Source organism: Temnothorax longispinosus, chromosome 3 (genome assembly GCF_030848805.1).
Source record: "Temnothorax longispinosus isolate EJ_2023e chromosome 3, Tlon_JGU_v1, whole genome shotgun sequence".
Taxonomy (NCBI): domain Eukaryota; kingdom Metazoa; phylum Arthropoda; class Insecta; order Hymenoptera; family Formicidae; genus Temnothorax; species Temnothorax longispinosus.
In genome coordinates, this window is record NC_092360.1 from 21,832,269 (window position 1) to 21,847,532 (window position 15,264).

At 40.0% G+C, this 15,264-nt stretch overlaps 1 protein-coding gene across 5 annotated transcripts in view; it reads right to left on the reverse strand.

The window, feature by feature from the left end:
- Positions 1 to 4,594: 4,594 nt before the first annotated feature.
- The window catches only part of Kair1d (Kainate-type ionotropic glutamate receptor subunit 1D), a 233,017-nt gene continuing 222,347 nt past the window's right edge, over positions 4,595 to 15,264 (reverse strand). For 2 of the 5 annotated variants that reach the window (XM_071772581.1, XM_071772580.1), the window contains 9 exons: positions 14,716 to 15,007; positions 13,924 to 14,062; positions 13,273 to 13,410; positions 12,325 to 12,462; positions 10,921 to 11,119; positions 10,192 to 10,423; positions 8,706 to 8,821; positions 7,024 to 7,179; positions 4,595 to 5,311 (listed from right to left, as the gene is read on the reverse strand). In XM_071772581.1, coding sequence (XP_071628682.1) covers positions 5,258 to 5,311; positions 7,024 to 7,179; positions 8,706 to 8,821; positions 10,192 to 10,423; positions 10,921 to 11,119; positions 12,325 to 12,462; positions 13,273 to 13,410; positions 13,924 to 14,062; positions 14,716 to 15,007 — 1,464 coding nt within the window. In that variant the 3' untranslated portion in view covers positions 4,595 to 5,257. The remainder of the gene's footprint in view (positions 5,312 to 7,023; positions 7,180 to 8,705; positions 8,822 to 10,191; positions 10,424 to 10,920; positions 11,120 to 12,324; positions 12,463 to 13,272; positions 13,411 to 13,923; positions 14,063 to 14,715; positions 15,008 to 15,264) is intronic. The other 3 variants (XM_071772582.1, XM_071772584.1, XM_071772583.1) reach the window with 3 other exon arrangements.

Here is a 15,264-nt window from a genome sequence, read left to right on the forward strand (position 1 = left end):
TTAAGAAACTTTCCTGCGTTCTTTTTTGATACAACTATATATTTTTTAAAATCACGCCGCATCTCAATCGCGAACGTAAACTGAACCAAAAACTGATCTCCTACACAGCCAGTATTTCATGCTGCGAAAGAATCGAAAATCGTAAAAAGATATTTACGTAAAATATTTTTAATGAAATATAAAATCGAATATTTTATCAAATATATAAATATTTTTTTAGATTTCTATATCTATCTCTGAAGTTTCTATTTCCACATCACTTGGGATTTTACAAAGTTATGAAAGGCAGCTGTGCATGCGCTTAAAATGGACTATGCTGTCGCAAAATCGGTCCCCCGTCTCCCAAAATGAGAAATATTTGGAAAATATTAAAACTATTAGTTTTCTACGTATATCGTTACCAACGCAATCACACACACCGTAAAGAAACTGCTCAGAAATATTTATAGCAATGCGCATATCGTCCACATGCATCTACATATTTATCTACATTAGATTTAATTACGTTGATGCTCTGACGTTAAGGGTGGAGTTGATAGAGCGTTAATGTAAATGTTAAAGAAATTAGTTGCGTGGGTAACGCAAACCAAGATTGCAATCGCAGGTAAGAGTATAACCCCCCGGGAAATGAATATGAAATTGAAATTATAATTATCGCTATTACTACCTGGAAACAAGAAAAAAGATAAAACAATCATTATTAATACTTTAATCTTGTACCAATTTTCTTAATTGATTTTAATCTCCATGGTTATACAAGTCAGTAGCGTTATTCTATTCTAATCTCTGATTTCTATTCTATTAATCTCGACCATCATGCAAAAAATCGGATTCATATTTTATCAAGAGCGAAATACATTTATTATTGAGATTGAGGATATTTCTTATATGTATAAATGTCAATACATGTTTACATATCAATCGATGAACAGTGTATAAGAATACCTTAATATATGAAATAAACACATTGACATTTTTTAAGTGTAACATTAAGATTTTTATTTTTATATAATTTTACTTCTCAGATTAAGATTCTTTTATATTATTTAATTATTTGTCAGAACAATTTAGAAACAACAGGGAATCGATGAACAATACAGTTAGCTGATTGTAGACTAACAATATGATACATTGCCATGATCAAACAACAATAATCGCGGTCAATTGGGAAAATGGGTGTGATGACTGTGATGAGGGCAATTATAACAAGGAGCGTTTAAATGAGAATTTACAGACGAATAATTTATTCACATTTAATATGTGTTGATGCTTGTATTACATTTTATATAAGAAGTAGAATCGCGATAGGCTCTTAACAAACTCGTATGTCGCGACATATGAACGCAAGTATGTAACAAGTATGTAATAATATCGACGATATTTACAATGAGTATTGTATTGTTATATGCGTACGTGTACGTGTGTGTATATGTATGTATCGCATATCTGTGCGTACTTCTCTATGGTTTGCATTCAAAGTTCGATAAACTGTGTACAACAAAATTCGTGTGGAAGGTGCAAGTACAGGAGAAAGAAACAAAATGCATTTTACGCTCCTCCTCGCTTTTACGCTCGATCTTAAAATAATATTCGCGTACAAGCTATTGGAATGTCACACACTCTTCAACACGACGTCGAACATTCATACATTCACACCTTGTTGATTTATACGGCACTCTTTCTCGAGAGTTTAAATATTAGACTGCGCGAATCGCGGTGCTTGTTTTTCACTTTTAACGTTAACATTTTTTCTCCTTTCACGATAGAGGGAAGACTCAAATGAATACTGCTTGGTTCACAAGGTCCGCATGATTACGCGATTAAATGGAAACGTTAATCGGACGAGAATAATGACATATATTTCGTGAAAACAATCCTGTTAGGAGAGTAGAGCAGTCTTTTACATTAGATAGAATATCGACAATGTATTACTTACGCGAACGCGTCGTGCGGCTTGAAATACATCATCTACATAGTCTGGATAATTAGAATAGCTTAGACAATTAACTCTAGTTTATTCAAATAATATTTCAATGACCTTATGGACCCCGTCAGACCAGCTAAGGGTAGGAATAAATTCAGATAAAGTATGTTCAAAAATTTTAACTACTTATCGCGAATCACACACACATACACACACACGAAACGTTGGTTTGCGATACAAAATAGTGCAAATGACCATTCGCGATGTCAGATCTTGCGGATTAAAGGTGGAATGCGTGAAAATTCCTTTGCGTTATTTATATTTATCACGAGGAGACCTTTGAAATCGCTATTGTACGCGCGTGTAATTACGTTCCACCGTATCCGAACAAATTAACCTACACGGATGACAATATTCGGATCGATTGCAATAGAATATTTTACGTTATAACGACGGTGCATCTTTAACGGTCGATGAAAGATCATTCCATTCCACGCGACTCTCGTTCATTCGCTCGTTTTCTCGCACGCATCTACCTCGCATGACGCTTTAACAGACGCTTTAACGAGGGACTATGTAGATGGTGAACTATCTTAAATTCAACGGTGGCTCGTAAAAAAAGGACAGACGTGATACACGATTAGAATTAAGTCCCTGTTTGTTTTTACACATTGTCTCTAAATCGTATCGCGAATTCCCGTCGCAACGAATTTACAGGACCCTCCTGGTGCTAGGGTGCTTTCAATGGCGTTTTCTTCTTTTCTTTCCTATCTGGAGATGTAGTATCGTGTTCGACTTGAAACTTGACAAAATTCAATCTCGCTACAATTGTCTGACAACATTTCGCTTTTTCGTTGTATTTGTCAAAAATGTTTTTGCAATTAGAAATAATTTTTGTCATTTTTGTGACAATTTCGTTTTCTGGATTGTCGCGCCCGTATTTCAAATTGATCGATCATGTATATTTTAATTTACATATAAGCGAGGAAGCAATTAATTTCGCAAAGAAATTCATCACTCGGCTTTTCCGCTCGGCCAGGCGTTCCTTTGTTCACGTCAGAGGTGCTTTTCCAACGAAGTGCCTGTACTTGTTGCATGCCGCGTACTTGCCCTCCTCCGAAACGATCGACAGACTTGAATGTTGCCCCTGACGTCGACAAAGCGCCTTCCCCGGCGGCTTTTTATTTCCGTTGCCGCAGTCCAAAGCGTATCGCAATTCGCTCGCCATTTCCGAGCACACGGACTTCTGAAAGTTCCACGAAAAGACGATTGCGAAAACTCTCACATATTGAACCGTGAAACGAGTTATTCAGCTCAAACTCAAAACACTGGAACGTGAAATTTTATCACTTTCCGCTTTGTTTACAAAGATGTAAATTGAAAGTTTCGTTGACGAAAAGTTATTTTAGTCCAAAAGGTTTGAGCGGAAAAACTAATATCACTTAAGAATCTATAATAAATAATATAACTAAATATATGACAGAAGAAAATAATTAAAAATGATAGATTCAAATTTTGAAGTGAAAATAATTTTGAATTAGCGTTTTAGGAAAGTTCAAATCTGTGCAAATAATAAATTACTATTGGATATAATTGTACATGCAAGCTTGTTTAGAAAGCTCAAAATTTTTGACGTTAAATTTAATATAATCGTTATAGCTTCAAGGAAGGCATCTATGTAATGCTACTGACAGTGAAAAATGGAAAAGATAAATAAGCTCACCTCCTGTGAATCCGTGACGGGGGAGAGCAGCAAGAAACATTGCGACACGACTAACAATGTCATACTAAACTGTCACACAACGCGTGTGTCCTTTCAATTTCATTTACAGTTATAAATAATGCAACATTTTTCGAAATCGCAATTTCCGTACAAGTTACTTCGCCACGACACAGAGATTTGTCTATTCAATAACGAAATTTCGGAAGTCCGCGTGCTCCTTCACATGGATCGGAAATACTTTACATTGCGGTAAAAGCTGCACGTGGATAAAGGTGATTATTTTCTAACACATCGTAATGTTGTACTTGTTCTGTGCGTTGGTTAATTTCTTATTGAAATCTATATATCAGGGTTTAGATTTTGCAATATATAAAGTAAAAAGAAGGAAATTAATAATTATTATGCACCCTTTAATGCGAAATTCTTGTTCTTAACGAGAATTGAAATTAAATTGTTATTTACGAAAGAGTCTCAGCAGATCGAGTTTCAAGAATGACTTTCTTGAACTTGGAGAAAATCTTATCCTTCACTTAATTAGAAGGAATTTATATATATACATGTATATAAAGAAATCCCTTCTAATTAAGCAAAGAATGAAACTTTACACATACATATAGAATAGTACCAATATAAGAGGAAAAATATGAAATTGATCGAGACAACATATTTATGCATATGTTTTTAAGTATCATTATACTATTGAAAGTTACAAATTGCTGAGTACTCCAATTTTAGCGAGAACGCGGTAGGTTTCCTTTATATCCACTTGCTCTTTCGGATTATCACTTACGACAACATTATCAACTTGAGAAGCGAACGGACTTCCGTGCACACTTACGATCGCATATTGGTTAGCTCGACAGTTACATATTATGTACAGTAAAATGTTTTGTTAATCTGGTATACTATACATTCACTATCTAGCCGGTATAAAATCGTGATTGTTCTTAAAAGTTCATCCGCAGCACTAAGTTGTGAACACCGCGGTTCTAGGTTCTTTTTTTTTTTAAGTATTTTGATGTCGATTGAAACGTTTGCGACTTCGCGAGGAAGGACTTGGCCTTTCCTATTGCGAGGTTTAAAGTCTTCGTTCATTAATCTAAGTTTTGATATGAGCAAATGGCAAACACACGTTGACTTTTCCAATCTTTCTTTTACGTCGTCTTTTCACTTTGGTTATTTATTACATATATTGCGATAATCGTACGTTTCTCTAATTTTTCTATTGAAAAATTGGTACTGTTATTAATCGAATTTTAATAGTTTGTTCGCATGAATAGAAATTTATTCAAAATATTGAATAAGTTATACTCTCTTGTGAGCGCCGTAACTTAAGGAGAAATATTTCTGTATTTCCCAAATTGTTTCGTTAAATTGAATGATATACTTGATAGAATTTTGGAAGGAAAATTGGAAAGGTCAAGGCTCGTTGCTTTTTTCTTGTCCGATTATTTTCGTTTGTCCCTATAATTTTACGATCTTTATACAGTTTTTTCCGATCTCCCGTGATGGAGTTCTTCCTTAGTTCCACTGAACTCGGATCGGATACGCTTTTGAGGTACGGCTTGAGTTTAAGAATCTGTTTATTCGCAGCGCAGCGCGTACCGTCGCTAGTGCAGATCAGTAAAACCTTCGCAGATCGGTTTCCCCGAGGATTTCTGCTTCTAGAACAGAACACCAAAATGCCCGAGTCAGATTCGTTATATTAGTCACTGTAAACTGTTGCAGTAATCAAAAGCGGGAAAAGAGGTGCGCTAATTATTATCGATATGCTTATATAAAAAAGCAAACAAAAATAACTTGTAGCTCTATCATGCTTTCTCATTGCTTCTTTGACAATGTAAACATATTAGGAAATATCTATTCTCACAGTTGTCGTAATTTTTTACCCGAAGCATCGCGATTAATCATTATTCTACGACGGAAAATAAGATCCAATCTCATATCTACATAATCAAAAAATATAATTAGTACATTTATTTTAATTCTTTATTTATAATGTTTTCTTTTATTATTGCGATATATTGTGTCCATCGTATTCAATATCGTGGCAGTCATAACGATAACGAGGAATGCGACTCGACCAACCTTTACATATCATAAAAGTTCAAGTATTCGCCATCCGATCCGTTCGAAAGCCCGTATACTATTCATCGTGTAGGACGTGAATCTCGTCCCACGATCGATTTAAGCTGATTTGAATTTTTGGAGAGAGCCTCGCCCACGGTGCTTCTCTGCAGGAGTGCAATGCGGTTTGAAAGGAGGCGGTACAGTAATACCACCGACGTCCGTCAGCTCATATAGGAGCTGTTTGCTTTTGCGTGTACGCGGGGAATGATCCGCGCAAAGCATATTCGTATCCCTGGGCGAGCCCTCTTCAAATAGTTGCCTGTTTGTTTACCCCTTTGGATATATATGTAAACGGTAGCGCGAATACCGTGTACACCGCGCGGTACCGCGGTCATCGTGAATTGCGCAGCGCGGGACTTTGCATACGTTAATTCCATTTTCCGCGCTCGACCACAACGCGAAATTTCGCTTGAAATTTTTTCATCAAGTTTTTCTTTGCCTGTGTTTTTATGGTTTTTACGTCTCTCTCCGGTAATCACGACGCTCTCATATATTGCCGATGAACGTGACTTTCTATTTGTGCAAGCGGCAATCTAGATTGGGATTAGAACAACCCAGGGATGTGACCCTTTAACATTAAAATAAAAGGAGAGAAATGTATTTAAAAATATAAAATTGAGATTGAGTCGTTTAAAATCCAGAATTTATGGAAATGAATCTTTGGGAAGGAACGCGGCAATTATGAAAAGACTAATCCCCTTTCAAACGTTAGTAATTAAATTCTAGCGATCCTTCTCTCGCTTTTTCCGTTTCTCGCGCATCAAAAACCCGGGCTTGAATACTGTTTGGATTTCTCACAAGTCACGAATACTCTGGGCATTTCTTCAACATAGAGGCTTGAAGCGACACGTTCTCTCAGTGACCAGCAAAGACGGACGAACGTCTTGCCTGTCCGACTAACGACGATATTCGCGCGCAGCGAGACAATCGAGGGAACGACGATGCATGGCGATTACGACAGAGGTAGAAAAATGAGGGGAAACTATGCGTCATCTTCGCCGAGATAGTCCCGAGTCCCGAGCCGTGTGAGCGATCAGACCCGAGTGGTTCTGTATCAAGACCATTAGAGAGGAACTCCACCGTCGTGCGAGCATCAACTGATGTATTCGCGCGGTATGTGAATGTCGGGATAGATCGCGTCGGGGTCGAGCCGCGTGGCGGCCGCGGCGGATCCTGACGCGGTGATTTCCGGCGTGGCTACCATCGCGCGACTACCATCCTCCACGTGCTATTTCGCGTCACTCACCCGCTCCTCGATGGCCACTTTCCGGCTCTTCCACACGAACTCGCAGACCGCGATCACGCATGCGACCCCCATGCCGCCCATCAGCACCACGAAGACACCGCCGACGTTCGCCAGGCCGAGCTCGTTCGCCGCCGAGCTGCTCTTCGAGGTGTCGTCCTATAGCCCGACGAGAGAGAAACATCGATTAGCTCTTGTGGCGCATTAACGCGGGCGGTTACAGGTAGAATATGGGCCCGTTGCATCGGTAATGCGCCGCTGGGGAAACGGTGGTTTTCGCGTAATGCACGCGCGGCTTTCGCGCTCGGGTGTTCATTATTGAAGCGGTTCGTACGTGGGTTGCGCATATAACGTCGTGTGGATAGTACTGCGAAAATTTGATCGCGCCTACTCTTAGGCTGATGGATTAAAGTGTTGAGAGGAATGGGAGTAGTGCGTTGCCTATTAAATCTTCTAATTGGCGTTCAATCTTTTAATCGATACCTTAATATTCTCTAAACCAGTTAAAATTATCGTGTTTAATAGTGTTTTTGTGTCTATGTATATCTTTATATCTGATTAATAATACATTCATTTCAGATTGTATAATACAGAAAATACCTTTTTATTATAAAATTTATTTACTCAAAGAGAATAAGGAATAGAAAAGGTACAAAGCGTTTCTCATCTTGATTCCCTATCAGACACAAAATTGAAACAACTATAATGCTTTCTTTGGTATTGACGTTATCTTTTACTTTTAGAATAAAATTAATAATTATAGCATAGTGTAAACACCACTGGACTTTTAATATTTTACGATAATTGCGAATGGAGAATGACATCGAGGAGTTAATTCCTCCTGTGTCGCTATAATCAATCCATCTACGTTCGTCCGTCAAACAGCGGCAAGTTTGCTCGAGGGAGGAGAAGCCCCCCCTCGGTGAATTATCGGAAGAATTTATCGGCGAAGCTGCGCGAGAAATAGCAGTGCGCGTAACGATGATCGCGAGCTCGGCGAAAGCTCGATTTCGCGAATTCGCGAAATAGTCTTCCCTGCGTGCCGCCTCAGCCTCCAGCCCTCTCATCCCTGACGGATGAGGGGAGTTTGCTGGAGTCTGGCGCAAGAATTTCGAACGCGCACTTCTTGAGTGCGCTATAGCGCGCCCGAATATCCTTCATGAGAAAAGGGAAATGACGATGGATTAAAAGCGAATTCACGCGGTTTTCTTCTAAAAGTCATACCGGATAAGACGGGTATAGCGGATAAAGAAATCACGATAAGAAACAATTAATTAGGACAGACAGAAATTCCACGCAAAAGTATGATGGTCAATAAACTTTTGTTCATCGATTTATCACCAAAAATAAAAGGCAATTATTGCAGTTAAAATTATTTTTGTGCAATTTTAACAAATATACTGTATCTATTTGAATCATTTTCGCGACAAAATTATTAAGTTAAGACTATTCATTTTCTTATTTCTTATTATAAGGGTATCTATTTTATTTTTTTATCAAACCTTTTCCCTTCCAGATTTTCTTCAAGTTAATCTTTCTGCGATAAAACTTTTCGTAGTTATATTATATCGTTATTGTCATATTACAAGTTCTCCAAAAGTTTATCGCTAGATAACCACAGACTCGCGGATCCTGAGATTACAAGTAAACCGTGTAAATTCGCCTTAAGATACACATTAGCTCACCCTGCAGGATCCGCCGCCTCGCTTCTCCTTCCACCAGCGCGTTTTCAGCATGTGTAGCTTCCCTTCCTCCTGGAGCTTCAGGATGGCCCCGCTTATGGCCGTTCTGTACGGCGAGTCTGAAGTTCCAAGGTCGTTTTGAGGAACTCCTCCTAGGCTGCTTTTATCGCCTCGTAGCGCCGTACTTCCGCGCGAAACTTTCCGGAAGTGCCGTTGCGGCAATCGTTCCCTCGCGCCAACGTTTCGCCGGCAATCCCGCGCGCAATCGTTTCCCTTCATGGCGACACTCGACTATCGACCGGTATTTTCGCGCAGCCGCGAGATCAGCAGGGCGACCGGCAATGCGATTTTATTCGATCTCTCGGGATAAACCGACCGGCTCGCTCGCTCGCTCGCGCGCGCGCGCGCGAATCTCTCGATTCGACGAGGGAACGATTTGCATTTTCTTTCTACCAGAATTTCATTTGCGTGAAGGAAAAGTTTTAATTGAATGGGAATTTCTTTTATTCAGTCGAGTCGATAGGCCGATATAAGTACTTTATACTGCAATATTGATTAGGTATATTTCTTTTTCCCTTCCAAATGTACCGCGTTCGCTACTTCCATTAATGGGAGTTATTAAGATGTCGTACTGTTGGAAGTTGATAAACCAAATTATCTTCTCTTTTTGCTAAATTATTAAAGTTGCGCGTTAATTTCATAAGCTTCCGCAATAACACCCTCAAAAGAGCGAGAAAAAGAGAAACAAATACAGCGTAAACTAAAAGCCATAGAAATGGGATAAATAATAATATTCACATCATGAACATCGGAAAAGCTGATATTTCATATTTTAAATAGCGAGTGCATATTAATACATCGTTCGTTTGTATCAGATTGAATGTGACGAACGTAATGATCCTTTAATAATTATAGATTTTAATGTTCTCTGCTATTGACCACAACTGTCGAAACCTGATGATAAATACTTCAGCCATGGAACCATTTATTATCCCAAATTTTGAATCACATGTCTACCGAGTAATGCGCGCGGATTGCCGAGATGCGGCAAAAAAAATTCAATTAAGCGCGCTTTGTGTTGAATATAGCATTGAAATCCACAACTATTGAGGGACATATTACACATCCGGTTTGTGTCCGACCAACACGAATCGACGATATATTAAATTACTTTGTCGCAATTGAAGCGTTATCCGTAGTGATTTAAAATATTCGAATAATGAAGATAAAATATTTAATGAAAAATACGAGCGACGTGAATTACAAATTATGATTTATTAGTAGCCGTACAAAAAGTATTTCAAGAAATTTATGTTGACTCTCCGGACTCTCCCTTGCACTTCTCGCTTTTCCTTCACGTTTTCAATCATCGGGCCTTTTTACGATTCTCGTTTGAGAACACGCGTCTATACGCGAGTCGCATGAATTTTTTATCGCAATTCCTCGCGCGCGTAATGCACATGTATAAAGCATTTCTATTAACACTTACTTGGCGGCATGGCGATGCCGTATCCCTTGGAGTCCAAGAGACCGCCGACTTGAGTGAGGTCGCAGTTCCTCTCAATTACGTATTCGATGGAGGTGGATTCCATCAGGAATGCGTAACTGCCTTTCCCCTTGATCACTCGATCCACGCCCTCGACGTTGCTCCCCGTAAATACCGACGGCTTCGCCGAGTCCATGAAGGACCACATGCGTTGGTACGTCGAGAAATTGGAATCCTAGATCATGCCGGGAATTTCGTGGTTGAGTACGCGTGCCGTTAAACGGTGGAACGTCGGAGTGGAAATCGGTTAACCTCGAAGTAGGCATGCCTTACTTCCGAAGGAGAGAATATCGCATCCGCGCACGTTTACATCCCTAATTGCACGCATCGGCGATCTCGAATTAATAGAGAGAATATTCCCGGGGTCGCATCCTGCGGTTCCGCTGTTGCTCTGATTGGAGATTCTTAGCCCGTCAGAAGCGGATCTGACTCAATTACTTGCGGGATTTCAGATAACAATGTACTATCTCATTTAGCCTTATTGCGCAGTTTCTGGTTTACGTAATTTTATTATTTTATTGGACGGTATTCGATTTTTTTTTGGTACATCGCGTAACTGATGTATGTATACGCGTATTTTCGCGACAAACGTTATAATTCTCAATATAGAAAACGCTTCAATGTCACTCTATTTTTGATAACAGTGCATAATGTAAAGTGCATTAATCTCACCTTGAAGAAGCTCGCCGTGCTGCCGCCTTTGAGAGCACCGTATTTGATCTTCGTCTGCTTAGCGAGGTCCTCGGCGCTCTCGATCGGGGAATCCATCCTCTCGACGGTGAGAAAAGCCGCGAGATTAGCCGTATAAGAGGAGATCATGATCAGCGTGAAGAACCACCACATACCGGCGACCATGCGAGTCGACACGGCCCTACGGTAAAGAGATCAAAGGCTGCACACTGTTTTTCACCGCAACGAGGCTCTAAACGGAAAATCAAGCATGCGAGTTTGCCCCGCCGTAAAGTATAGTCCGCGTAAACTGCCTCTCGTTTGTAGATCCATGCGCGATAAAGCGGAACGTGTCGAAAATACGAATCGCACAGAAAAAGGAATCAATGGCACCTGCCGTTCGCGCGCCGGAAGTTTTCCGAGGGATAACTTCGCCCGGCGCCTTCCACGCGAGGGGTAATGGAGCGTACGGAAGTTCAACTTCGCTTTATGTAACGAGCCAGCTGTATACGTCGCGAGGGGTGTACAGCCCCCGCGCCGCGCGCCGTTCCGCAGTTAAGCGATTCGCGTTCGCTATTAAACGGCAAATGCGGGGAGTTGGCGAGCGGAACGGACGTATATGCGCGAAACATGTGCGGGCGAATTATTTTACATGCGAAAACTGAGTAGCGAGAGTATACATAAACGCAATTATGTCGTGTATAACGAGCACGCGGAATTATTGGAAACTACTTGTGTAACGGGCATTCCAAGCTTCCAGGCGCATGCCACGCAATATCATGCATTTCGATAACTAGGTACAAGCAAAGCGCTGTGATTAATTTTGCCGCATTTGTACACGGCATACCGGAAATCGCGCGCGCGTTGCGAGGATGTGTAATTCTTTAATCTTAGCGCATCATATCTTTGTTAGAGCGCGTTTTACTCGAAACCATTTAATTTCGAGTATTAAACGCCCTCCTAATTCAGTATAAAGTTAATTTCCTATTAAGAGAAAGAGTCTGCTTCGAATTAACTAGAAAATAAAGTTTTGTTACACCCTGCTGCAGCTTCATTCGCCGTAATCCTTTAATTAAGTGGATTCCTAATTAAGCCATCGATTAAATTTTCATCAAGGGAAGAGTCCCGACACCAAACGCCGTTAAGGAATACATTCCTGCCACGTAATTCTCACGTTTCCCGGCATACTTGGATGTACAATCAGTTGCAGCAAGTCTACGATATAGCACAGCCAGTTTATCGGTTCTTACATCATTTGCATAATCATAAAACGCGATAACGCGCCGTACGTTCGCGCTTCCCTCACACGATTAAATTAGTTTTACACACTGGTGGCCGACAGCGACATAGATTCTACATTGTCGTACACCACGTTTATGTATACTGCGTGCTTCTTCAGTCACTTACTTCGGCGCTATATCGGAGCCTTGCTGCATGAGCGAGCCTATGGTGAACCAGAGCGAGTTCAGTAGGGTGAACTCGTTCTCAAGGACCTCGGACTGCCCGTTGCACGGATGGGGGTTCTCCCACTCGTAGGGGCTGAACCTGCGGACAGGTGAAAGGGGAAGGACCGAGATTAGATGATCAAAGCGTGCACCTATCCGCGGATTGTCTGTCTGTCTGTGTGTGTGTCGTCACTCTCTGAAATTGATGATATTTATGGAATTACATTATATGTTTCGTGCGATCAGTGAACCAATTGAGATGTCTTGCTGATGCGATACAATGATGTCTCACCATGAAAGCAATATACGCGAATACTACAAGAAACATATAATGAGTAATGAGGTTATATATACATACGAATACATAAGAGATTATATACAAATATATATATATATATATATATATATATATATATATATATGCACTATTTACTCAAAATGATAAAAATACAACGAAGAAAAATTATTCTAATATAAATCTCATTGTCTCGGCGTAAGGAGAATTTATTTTATTATAACGATTGTTTATTCTTTTAGTTTTAATAATATCGCCTAAAACTTGCTTAATAATATTCTTAATTAATTATATAAGGTCATAAAAATTAATGCTGTTTCTTTTTTCTTATCGCACGCGCGATTTAGGAATAACGTGGTACAGCTCAGTATCCATTTTGTTCTCGTACTTTTTAATACAAATATGAAAATTGCTTAATTTGGGCATCTTGATGAGATGATTTATCCGCTTATGCTTTTTCCTATCGATCGCTCCTACGATCTATGCACGAGGAAGGCAATAATGATGATTTATAGTTTCGCTAAGGTATAATTAGCAGTGTGACATGCAACGAATGCGATAAGCACGTATTTTGCGCATGAAGATCATATTATCTTGATGCGTTAAAGGGCTTACTTTGGCAGAATATCACAACCCTGCCGCATTAGGGAGCCAATGGTGAACCACAAACAGTTAAGTAGCTTGAAGCGATTCTCCAGACGATCCGGATTTTTGTTGCACGGATGCGGGTTGTACCATTCGTATGGCGTGAATCTAAACTTAACGATTCCAAACACGTTCTGATCCAATGGCATCAAACGCGGTTTTTGTTATAAAAAAATTACCTTGAAAATTTTTGCATTATCTTATAACGAGTTCATCTTGACATATACGTTACAATTATTCAAACAAATTTCTGTCAAGCTTGTAAATAATCTTCACGAAATATCTAACGCAATATGCGAAACAACAGAATTATATTAGACCGATGGAAATCGAAGCAAAAAAATTAAATTTCTAATTGGATATTCTCGTCGTGGAAATAAGTTCGGAAACAACACGGATGTCGATATAAATCAAAATTTTAATCATTAATTTTTCTGAAACAAAGACGTGCAAGAATCATCGAAGCAAGATAGGCTCACGTTTCCTTCGTACTTAATTCATCGATGCATCATCATGTTACAGGAGACGACGCGATCGCATCGATTAGATAGGGGATCAAATTTCCAGAACAGTGCAGTCACGACATTTTGTCGCGGAGGAATTTAAAATAGTTTCACTTGCCTGGCTAGTATAAAGAGGAGCACGGAGACCCCGAGATAAGCCGTTGCCATGTAGATCCAAACGTCGAGGCTAAGAGGGCTGAGGAACGAGAACAAATTCGGCGGTTGCTTTATGGGTTTGCGGTAAAGTATGCTGATCCCTGGAAATTCAAAATTTCTCATTTTATGCTCAGCCACGGCGGAGACCGCAAGTAGGATAGGTAGCATTGATGTGTGGATACAGTGGACCGAATATAATCACCCGTGAGATTTACTCCGGTTTTCGTTACGACCATCTATGGCTTACGAAGATACATAATGGCCCCACAAAATTGCGCTCGGAGAAATTATTTCGGAGATAGTGAGATATGCAGGACAAAGATTGCTCGCCATGTGTGTGATATTTTAAATTTTATCCCGTTATTTTAACTTGTGAATAATTTTGCATTTACGACACTATTGTACACGTACCATTATTTTTTCAGAAATACGATTTTTAAATATCTGCTTTGGCCGTTTTGTACAGAAATGTAATTAAATAATATTTTTTCGGTAAAAGCAGTCATTTCTTTGATACCAATAATGTGTTTGCCTAAAATTCCCGTGCGTGCTTATCTTTTCCCCGCTATTGCCCAAGGCTTGTGAAAGCATGCAATGCAATAACATTGTTAAAAAAATGTCATAACGTTATTTCAAGCTAATCGCGTATAAAGGTACATATTTTTTTACAACTCTTTTCATAACGTGTTTATGAAAATCGTAAAATCGTGGCCGGTGTTTGCTGCACGACTTCGTAATGTTTGTTGGCTCTCACCTAAAGGCATGAACGGCGTCGTGAAGTCCACAACCTGTTCCCGATCGTACGTGATGGTGAGATCACCGATCGCGAGATCGGCCTTTTGCTCGAGCAGCTCCTTCATCATCCCGTCCCATTCCTTCGTCTGCGCGTTGTACGAGCCGTAACGTCCGTCCGGCACAAGCCGGAACGTATAATTGAATCCAAGCAGCCGCGATATCTCGTAAATCAAGTCGATGCTGTAGCCTTCGAATTGCGCATTTCCGGTGAGCTTCTCGCTCGAGTCCTTCCGCATACAGTACGGCGCGCTCTGCGATCAGGTAATGAGCTGCTGTCAATACTGGTGCGGCGTATAGGCATTTAAAGGAGCGCTACGAGTTTATCGGGTACATCGGGGCAATCGGGAGATAGCTCCCGACGAGATCGCCAGTGAAGTTATAATCTGCATGAAATAATCTTGGCGAAGCGCCTCATATCAGTATCGAGATTGAAGTTGGATTAGAAGGATTTAATGCAAGGCAATGTGTGTGTGTTCAACATTTCTTTCAACACAGCTTTAAAACAATA